This window comes from Sceloporus undulatus, chromosome 9 (genome assembly GCF_019175285.1).
Source record: "Sceloporus undulatus isolate JIND9_A2432 ecotype Alabama chromosome 9, SceUnd_v1.1, whole genome shotgun sequence".
Lineage (NCBI taxonomy): Eukaryota > Metazoa > Chordata > Lepidosauria > Squamata > Phrynosomatidae > Sceloporus > Sceloporus undulatus.
In genome coordinates this window covers 24,865,007-24,874,658 of record NC_056530.1, presented here as the reverse complement: position 1 = coordinate 24,874,658, position 9,652 = coordinate 24,865,007, and the positions used below count along the sequence as shown (strand labels likewise).

Here is a 9,652-nt window from a genome sequence, read left to right as displayed (position 1 = left end):
CCCACACCTTCTCTAAGGAATGAGTAGAGAATGGGCCCCTCCAATTAAAGCGACTCATTTCTTTATATCCTGCCTTAATTCTGAATGGGACCCATGGACAGCAGGATCATTCAAGACAAAGCCAAACCCGGCATGGATTCATGCCCTACTGACATGGATGCTACTGATCCCCATGGCTGAATGCATGCTGTGTGTGTGTGTGTGTGTGTGTGTGTGTGTATGAGAGAGAATTGATTCCCTTTCCTTTTGGACCGATAACTGTTCTGATGGAGGACACCTGTGCTTCCCGCCCCATCTGCAGGTGGCAGCGCAGAGGCCACGGCCGAACTTTCTCCATGAGGAGGGGTAGAAGATGCCGGCTTTGCCCGCGCTGCTGCTGCTGCTGATTCTTGCCTTTGCCCACAAGAGCCTGGAGGTGCTCTCTTCTCTCCGCATGGGTAAGAGCGCATAGCAGGCACACGTATGGGAAAAGTGGCAGGGCATGCACATGTTGAGAAGGCATGACCATGGGGGGCAGGAGAAGAAGTGGAAGAGCTGGGCTGTTGAGGGAGGGCAAAGCTTCAGGGAGAGGGAGGCTTGCAAAGTGGGGGCAGAGAGCCGGGAATTGGGAGCAGCCTGACCCTGGAGGTGACGGATGGCCCCAGGGTGGCCAGCCGCATGATGTCTGCTCTGTTCAGCAGCTCCGTTTGTTATCCTCTTCCCATCCAGACGGCTGTAGAGGGCATAAATCAGGGCAGGGAGCAAAAGGAAAGAGCTGCAGCGTGTGTTTTGTGTGTATGTTGGGGGTCAGAAGGAAAGGGGTGGTCTTGTGGGGGGAGGAAAGCCCCATCAGGTGGGTTGCAAAAAGGAGGTGCAGGAGGTTAGCTTGACTTTGCTTGCCTGCCTGCCTGCCTGCCAGCCAGATCTGTCTGTCTATTTGTCTTCACTTTATTTATACCCTGATTTTCCCCCAAAGCTGGGATTCAAAACAGCTGATAAGTTAAAAAGAAATATAGTTTAAAAAGACATGTAGCTAAAAAGATAAGGAAAAGTAAAGACTAAAGTACTGTTTTACTCAAAGCATGATTCTCTTGGAGTAAGCTAATGTTTTTGCCCAAAACTAGACTGGCACTTTCCAGAGGCAAGGGATTACAACTCCCATCACCTTATTCCAGGTGCCATGGGCAGTCACACTCTCTCAGCCTAAAAGGATGGCAATGGCAAACCCCTTCTGAAGAAACCTGCCAAGAAAACTCATTAGAGGCTCGCCTTAGGGTTGCCATAAATCAGAAACGACTTGGAGGCACACAACAACAATGAATAGAACATCAGTGGCTGGGCCTTTCTTGGTCTGGGAGGAGAGTCTGGGGGTTAGTGGGGGTGGCCTGGCTTCTGTGGGCTGGTGGGACCTGTATCTACAGAGGTGTGGGGTGAGAAGACCACCAGGGAGTAGGTTTCTCTTCAGGGGATACTGGCATTTTGGTGACGGTTGGCTTTTCTCTGTCTCCTTCCCTTGCCCTCCTGCCCAGCTGCCATCTTAGATGACCAGACAGTTTGTGGCCGCGGGGAACGACTGGCACTAGCCTTGGCACGGGAGCACATCAACAGCATCATCGAGGTGCCAGCCAAAGCCCGGGTGGAGGTGGAGATCTTTGAGCTGCAGCGGGACAGCCAGTACGAGACCACCGACACCAGTATGTTCCCTTTCTCTCTCTCTCTCTCTCTCTCTCTCTCTCTCTCTCTCTGCAAATGCATGCGCATGAGCTCTTGCTGGACTGGGGTGAGAACTAAGCACCAAGTGCATGGGAAGAAATGCAGCCCTGCACGCCAAGGCCTGTGGGTGTCTCTGTGCCAGGCATCATAAGGCCACTTACCCTTTTGATCTCTGTGTGCATCAATCAAAGGGAGCATTGGCTCCATAATGCGTTTCTTATGGACAGGAGCAGTGGTTAGTTACCCTAAGTACTTATCTCCACAAAGTTGTGGCCTGTGTGTTTGTGAGTGATGCCGGGTGGGACGGGATTCAGAACTGTGTACTCGGGGCAAGGTGGGTGCTTTGCTTCCCTCTGCCATAAACCCAAGGAAAGTCTTTCACGTTGAGGTTAAATGGAGCTTTCAGGTGAAGTGGGCCAGGCATTGTGAGGACATTGCGTGTCTGTGTGTGTGTGTGTGTGTGTAATCCCTTCCTTGACCCGTTGTGGCAGGGAAAGGGGATTGAAAAAGGGAGTCACCTGGCATGCTTTGGCTTGGCTAATGGGTTGGCCAAGGTCCGTTTTGGGTAACGTCTTTCCGATTGTCGTTCCCCCTCAATGCAGTGTGTCAGATTCTGCCCAAAGGCGTGGTGTCGGTTCTGGGCCCGGCCTCCAGCCCAGCCTCTGCTTCCATCGTCAGCCACATCTGTGGGGAGAAAGAGGTAAGCCGCACCATATCCATTGCAGCTCAGTGCTTTCAGGGGTCCTCCGTTTCAGCCACAAAGTTGGATTCTCCCATAGAAACTCAGGACCAGTTCTCCCCTGGAGTCCCATGGTGCCAAGCAAGGGTCGGATGCCAAAGTTGTAGGCAAAGATTTAGGGCGGCCATGTGTGGGGGAAAGGGAGCATGGCCCCTGGGGTGCATGTGGTTTTGGTGGACTGCTCCTTTCTTCCAACCAAGAAGAAGGGCAAAATTGCCTCTTGTAGAAGCCCCAGGAGTGAAAAGCCACTTTGGAACTGGTTTCAGGACAAGAGGGTTGCTCTCTCTGTGTGTATGTGTGTGCAAAATGAGGGCATTCCCCCCAATAATTTCATCCCTGCAAACGAAATTTTCTTTCACTCCCCAAATTTCCTGCATTGCGGCATCTTAAAACTGCAGGTCAGCCTCTAGAAATAAGAATTTAGGATGCATCCCAAGGAAAGGGCAAGTAGCAATGCAACTGAGAGCATGAAAAGGCAGCAAACAGCAAGAGGTCAAGGTGTGAACGGTTGTCAATGTCTCACTCTCTGCAGCGTAATCAAAACGTACAGTACTTAAAATCAAAGCTAAGTAGATAGAAATACTGGAGGTTTTTAAAGAGAGGCTGGATGATGGTCATCTGTCGCAGGAGGGACTTGGATGATGTCTTCCTTCCTGGCAGAAGGAGGTTGGATAGCCTTTGGGGGTCTTTTCCAACTCTTATGATCCTATCCTTAATCAGAGCTTGGAATAGTAAACTTTTGAATGGCAACTCCCAGAATCCTCCAGTCAGCGCTAGTCCAAAAAAGGTCACCTTTTAGAGTGGGCAAAGGGGTCTCCAGTGCCAGCCACCCATGCCTCCCTTTTCTTCCACAGATCCCTCATGTCAAAGTGGGTCCGGAGGAGACCCCCAAATTGCAGTACCTGCGCTTTGCCTCCGTCAGCCTTTACCCCAGCAATGAAGATGTCAGCCTGGCCGTCTCGCGCATCCTTAAGTCCTTCAACTACCCCTCAGCCAGCCTCATCTGCGCCAAGGCCGAGTGTGAGGAAGTGGGGCTGGGGATTGGGGCTGGGGCGGGCGCATGGGGCAGGAGGGAGCGTGGTGCGCCTGAGGCTGGAGGGGCAGTTCTCTCTGTGCTCCCTCCTCTTGACAGGAAAATGGAGTCAGGATTCTGGGATCGGTAGTCCAATTTCCCGCAAGTTCTGTGCTTCATTTGCAGCACGTTCTACGCAACCCTAACATGTGTGTAAGTTCCCCTCTGGAAGCAGTGGTTGGACATTTTGGTCTGATCTGGTACCCTAACCCTACTCAGTTCTTCATGTGGCACCATTGTGTAAGCGCGTGAGTTGCATATGCAGGCATGCGTCCAGTCACCCAGTGTTGCCATTGGACAGAAGGATGGCTTAGTACAACCAGTGTGTGCGTGGAGATTAACACTCCCTACCCTCAGCACAAAATCTCAATGGAGGCCTGCCTCCCCATGTTGTCAGACTGCAGCTCCCATTGGGCCCCTAGCTAATGGTGAGACATTCTGGGAGTTGTAGTCCAACTGCATCTGGAGAAAGGCTGCAGGATGTCCCAGTACTGTGGTGCTAGATGTGATGTTTAAGGTGCCTTTACTTTTAACATCCACTTTCAATTCAAATACAAATAGCAGCAGTGAGGTGGGGGGTTAATAATAATTGGGATGATGCAGAGCTGGGAAGAATCATTGGAATACAAGTCCCAGAACCTGGCCATACTGGTTGGGGGATTCTGGGAGTTGTAGGCTTTTCTTGATTAACAAAACCCAGGATCGGTAGCCGCAGCTGGTGAGTGGCTGGTGAGTGACATATTTGCTCCTGTGTCGGCTCTGTTTGCCCTTTGCTGCCGACAGGGATTTCCCTCTTGGGGCAAACAGGAGGGATGCAAACTCCCAGCTCTCTGCATGCAGCCACCTCAGGAATTACCACTTCCCTCAGCAACAGCAGCGATAGGATCTGTTTGCTTTTTAAAACCACCACAACAACTCTTCACGTTGAACACAGAGACACAGTTAGCATCACCTTTGCCTCTGGAGAAATGGAATCCTCTGTGTATTGCTGCAAGGCTGAATGCTAGCAGAGGGGACTGTGGGGACCCTGTTCTGGGGCAATGAGGCAGCCATGGAGGAGGCCTTGCTTAATCCTTCAGAAATTAGGATGCAAAGCAGTGCCTCCTACACCTCTGTGAACAGGCACAAAAAGACATATCTGTAGATACCCTTGAGCTTTGTGCTCCTCCTGCGTCCCGATGGAAGGACTCCCAGGGCCAAGTCCCGAATGCCAAAGCCAGGCAGGGTAGGGCTGGGCTCCTGGCTCGGACATGCGGCTGGCATCACCCGTTGTCCTTCTGTCCCTTCTGCTCAGGCCTGCTGAGGTTGGAGGAGTTGGTGCGACAGTTCCTCATCTCCAAGGAGACGCTCTCCATCCGGATGCTGGACGACACCAACGACCCGACGCCTCTCCTGAAGGAGATCAGGGACGACAAGATCTCCACCATCATCGTGGACGCCAATGCTTCCATCTCTTATCTCATCCTCAAGAAGGTGAGAAGCAGGATGGAGGGGGGGCGTGGGGGTCTCTCTGCCTCAGTGGGGAGGCCAAGGACACCTTTGGCCTCCATCTGGATGGAGTGGCCCTTTGCAGACTCCTGGCTAGTCTCCTCCCAGAGTGATCCATCAGACCTGGAGGCAGATTCTGCCTTCCTGGGGTGGAAAACATCATTGCAAACCCAATGGATGCTTGTGGCTCTCATGTCAATGGAACAGTGAATCTGCTCTGGGTTTGGGCAGCTAGAGCTGCTTTTGTGGCATATAGAATTTCAGCACCTTGGGTTTAAAATGTGAAGTGGATTCACTGACCCTCTGACTTGGGAGCCGCTAGCTGCTCCTGGTCTATTCTGATAACTCTCTGAGACTCATAGCTGGCTGGGGATAATTTTAGGAAGATGTAGTTCAAGACAGGAAAGATGCAGTTAAGTCAGCCTGCATCCCATGCAGACACATATGTGAATTTTGGGGATTATAGTCCGAAAAAGGAACACTTCCAAGCTTGGGTTTGAAAGATGGAATTAAATCAGTGTTTTGTGCAGACACACACCTGAGTGACCCTCACTTGCTGGCCACCTGTTTGGGATCTCTTGCCAAGAGCCCAAGACTGCCACAGCTTGCCAGTCTTGAACTTGCGCACCTGGGAAAACAGCTGGATCACATCTGGCTTGAGTGGCAGGGAGTTGATAAGCCCAGAAAGTCTTGTACCAAACCTGCTTCTCCTTCTCTTGCTCCGTTTCTAGGCTTCCGAGTTGGGCATGACATCCGCTTTCTACAAATACATCCTGACCACGATGGTGAGTACTGGCAGAGCAGTGGCTGAGACAGAGAAGACCAAGTGTGTCTCTATGTAAAACTCCCACCCCTGTAAGGGAGCAGAGCTTGGAAAAGCCGTTGGAGAGCTTTGACCAGAAGGCGTGGTGACCAGGTGCCCATCTGGTCTCGACTCTATCTGCGCCGACCGGAGAGGTTTTTCTGCCACCTAAAGCAGAGAGTTGCAAGCGCTGCTTCCCTCCCAAGTCAAGGTACATTGTTCCTGAAGCCAGCCAAGTTATTTTGGCAGCAGAGGCAGAAAACCACACCGGTCCCTTTCCTTCTCCCTGGCAGTAAGAATACAATAGGAAAAAAACCTAAATGACTTAACAATTTGCTGCCCTTTCACAACACTCAGAACCTGCTGCTGCCTTTGTCCTCAGCTGCTTCAAGGGCTGTAAACTGGGTTCAAAGCGCAGCATTAGTTTGCTCTCCATTAACTCTGTGGGAGAGGTGACTTACCCTTCCCAGGCCAGAAGTGCAAACGGCTGCAGCCTCTCTTGGCTTCTCAGTCCTTTCCTGTCCATAGCTTTTGCCATCTTGATCACGCTCTGATGCAGCTCCCAGTTTTCATCTGTGAAATGTTGGAGGGTCTTGCAAGGAGGCAGCTGTCCAAACTGTCGTCTCGGGTTGCAGAATAGGCGCACTACTCCATTGGGGTTGTGTGACGTAAACGTTGGCAAGTGGAGTTATGTGCTGCTCGTCTTACACAACCCCTTGCGTTGAAGGGTAATGTTGCACAACCAGGACGTGCTATGCAAGGCATCCCCAAATGTGAGTCTACATTCACATTGGCATCCGTGCGCGACTTTGCACCCGTGACCTTGGATTGAATGTGGGTGTTGGGTGTCGGAGAAAAATGTTTGACCGCTTCCCTAGGAGAACGTGGACACTGACAAGATTTCGCCCAAGGTCTTTGGAGGTTGACCTTGCAGGGGTGGCAGGGAGGGAAGCTACATGTGATGCCCCCAACACCAAAAACCATCCATCCAGTTTGTCTCCCTGTCTTCTCCCTTGCAGTTCCCACAACAAGCTCTCCGTGGCTGACGTCCTTATTGTGGGTTGTCCTAAGAGCGAGCGAGGACCACATTGTGTTTTGCATTTCAAAGGGCTGCAGGGGTCAAGTGCTGGGTGTGGGGGGGCTGCTGTCTTCAGCAGAGCTTGAAACAGGGGCTTGAGGTGCTTCACCGGGAGATGCAGCTATAAGATGCAGCCATGATCATCTCCCATCCAATCCCCCAACCCTTGTTTTCTCAGCTGCAGTCCCCAACACTTTTCCTGGCTGGTGGAGGGTGGGTTGGGGGCAGCAGAGAAGCATCCGTCCCCTTTCCTGCAAGGGAGATACTACAATGCCCATCCGCAGGGACCTCTGGGCTCCTCCTGTGGTCCCTGCAGATGCTGCCATTGCTCTGGAGGAGGCCAGCCGGACCCTCTGCCGCGGCCACCTCTGGCCTCCACTGACCAGGACACGGCTGGCGTCTGGTGGCCGCAACTCACCAAAACATTAGTTGCATTACCGAAAGAGGCAAGAGCTAGCATCTGGACTTCCCTACGTTCCACTGATTAAAACAGGAGCATGTGTGGCAACATAAGAGAGGGGTCAAGGCGGCAACAGGGATGAGGAAGAACAGACAGACCTTTAAAACTTCTTAATTGCTTTTATCTTTTTTTATTTGCATTCTGCTTTTTTTAATGATGTTTTAACATTGTAATCATCTACTTCCATTTTAATTGTCACTTTTGTAAGTTTTTCACTGTACTGTGTTTTTAGACTATAAACCAGTATGAGTCCCACTTTTGGGAGAAAAAGCAGAGTACAAATATAATGGTGGTGGTGATGATGATGATGATGATCATCATCATCATCATCATCATCTAGTAGAGACTGCTGTAGTTTGCTTCTCTTCTCCCCTATTGAGTTAATGGAGTCCAAACTCCTGTTGCTCTTTGAACTCAGGTTGCAGCAATTGAAGGACAAAGGGAAAAGGTGGAAGAAGGAGAGAGAAACTGGGACATTTTAAAAGCAGCTAGAAAACTGGGGCGACAGAGGATGGATTGGGACAGTCCCTGCCAAACTGGGAGAGCTGGAGAGTGCTAGCACCCTTCTGGCAAATTGTAATGCCATTGGCCTGACTTAGTGCCATTGCAGTTGACCATCAGGATGCCCGCTCTTTCCTTTTGGGACCAGGCTTCCTCGCTCGCTGGGTCTGCGCCACATTCCCCCGGACCCCCGTTTTCCAGAGCGCTGGTTTGCGGCATCCAACCCTCCTGGGGACCGATCCCTGCCTTGGCTTGCAGAGCCCAGCCCTTGCCTCAGAAACTGGTTCCTTCTCGCTGGGCAAAGTGGAGCATTGGCTCGGGTTCAGCATTTGTTTCAGCAGTGATGAGAGGTGACCCTGCCATGCAAACCTAGCTGGAGGGTATGCGGCTTTAAAAACAGCAGCAATGTGCCTCTTCTTTGCACAGAGAGGGGATGCTCAGCGCAGGCGTTTCAGAGGGTCAGGGTTGTCGTTTCCCAACAGACACACACACACACGTCCTCCCATCCATCGCTGGTGCTTTTCTGTGTGTGAAGGTGAAGGTGCCAGTGATTTAGGACAGGGCTGGGCAACCAACCAACCAATCGGCCGGCCAAAGGCTAGAGATCCTCCGGCAAAATGTTTCTGACTTGGCTCCTGACAACCCTTAGCAAGATCTGAATGTGAAAGTGGGTTTTCCCTCTGGCTTTGCTCCTAAGGCCAGACACTTTGCGAACGCTTATGCTTGCAAACAACGGTTGTGGGCACTGTCACATTTGGATCTGTCTCTTTGTGTATGTGTGTGTTTGTGAGAGAAAGAAGACACTGCAACCATCTGGGAGGAGAAGTAAATTTGGATGTATTGTCTGGGCTTATTTTAAGTAGGGGTGAGTGGGGTGAGTTGTTCTCCCTTCAATTGTTTTGCAACTTGTGTTATTTCAGTTTACACACAGTGTGCACCTGCTGCTCTGGGGAAAGTGCTGTGTAATTGTCGTTTTATTTTTAAACATCATCCCACTCCTGGCTATTTGGGGTTGCTCTGCTCTTTCTCCTCCGCTCTTGAGTCCAAGACGATAGAAGCCAAAGGAACGGTGCTTCCTCCCCGTCTTCAGCCGTGCCTCCGGTCTCCCTCACTTTCTGTTCATTTTGTCTTGAATGTTGGTTTGGAAGGTCCTTGGGGCAGAGATCTGCCTCACTTGGCATTTTGTCAGATCTGTGCAGAATGCTGGCAATGTATCAAACGCTGATGTTGTGATGTGCCCTTAAGTCAGTGATGGCCAAACTCTGGCCCTCCAGGTGTTTCGGACTTCAGCTCCCAGCATCCCAGACCATTGGCCAAGGTGGCTGAGGCTTCTGGGAGAGGAAGTCCAAAACACCTGGAGGGCCAGAGTTTGGACATCGATGCCTTAAGTGGACGCCAGCTTACAATGATCCTATCTTAGGGTTTTCTGGACAGTTCTGACCCAGAGGTTTCCCATTGCCTTCCTTTTCTTAGGCTGAGAAGGTCTGACTCCCCAAAGTCTCTCCGTGGGTTTCATTGGTATTATTTTAAAATTGAAATATGATCTGAAGATCTCAAGGCAGCTTACAATAACTATAAATAATTACAGACATTTAAAAGGATTAAAATACAGTGGGCCCTTGGTATCTCTTAGGGTTTGGTTCCAGGAACCCCTTTGGACACCAAACTCTGTGGATGCTCAAGCCCCATTAAATACAATGGCAGAGTAAAAAGGCGTCCGCTGGATAAAATGGCAACGGCAAGGTTTGCTTGTGGGATTTATATATTTTTGGAATATTTTCAAACCATGGATTACGGATAAAAAATCCATGAATATGGAG

At 50.9% G+C, this 9,652-nt stretch overlaps 1 protein-coding gene across 1 annotated transcript in view; it reads left to right on the top strand.

Annotated features, from left to right (window-relative positions):
• Positions 1-274: 274 nt before the first annotated feature.
• Positions 275-9,652, top strand: part of GRIK5 (glutamate ionotropic receptor kainate type subunit 5) — a 31,741-nt gene continuing 22,363 nt past the window's right edge. The window contains 6 exon segments of the mRNA XM_042440632.1: positions 275-437; positions 1,509-1,673; positions 2,295-2,392; positions 3,286-3,451; positions 4,798-4,976; positions 5,723-5,776. Of these exon segments, the coding sequence (XP_042296566.1) occupies positions 353-437; positions 1,509-1,673; positions 2,295-2,392; positions 3,286-3,451; positions 4,798-4,976; positions 5,723-5,776 (747 nt within the window). The 5' untranslated portion in view covers positions 275-352.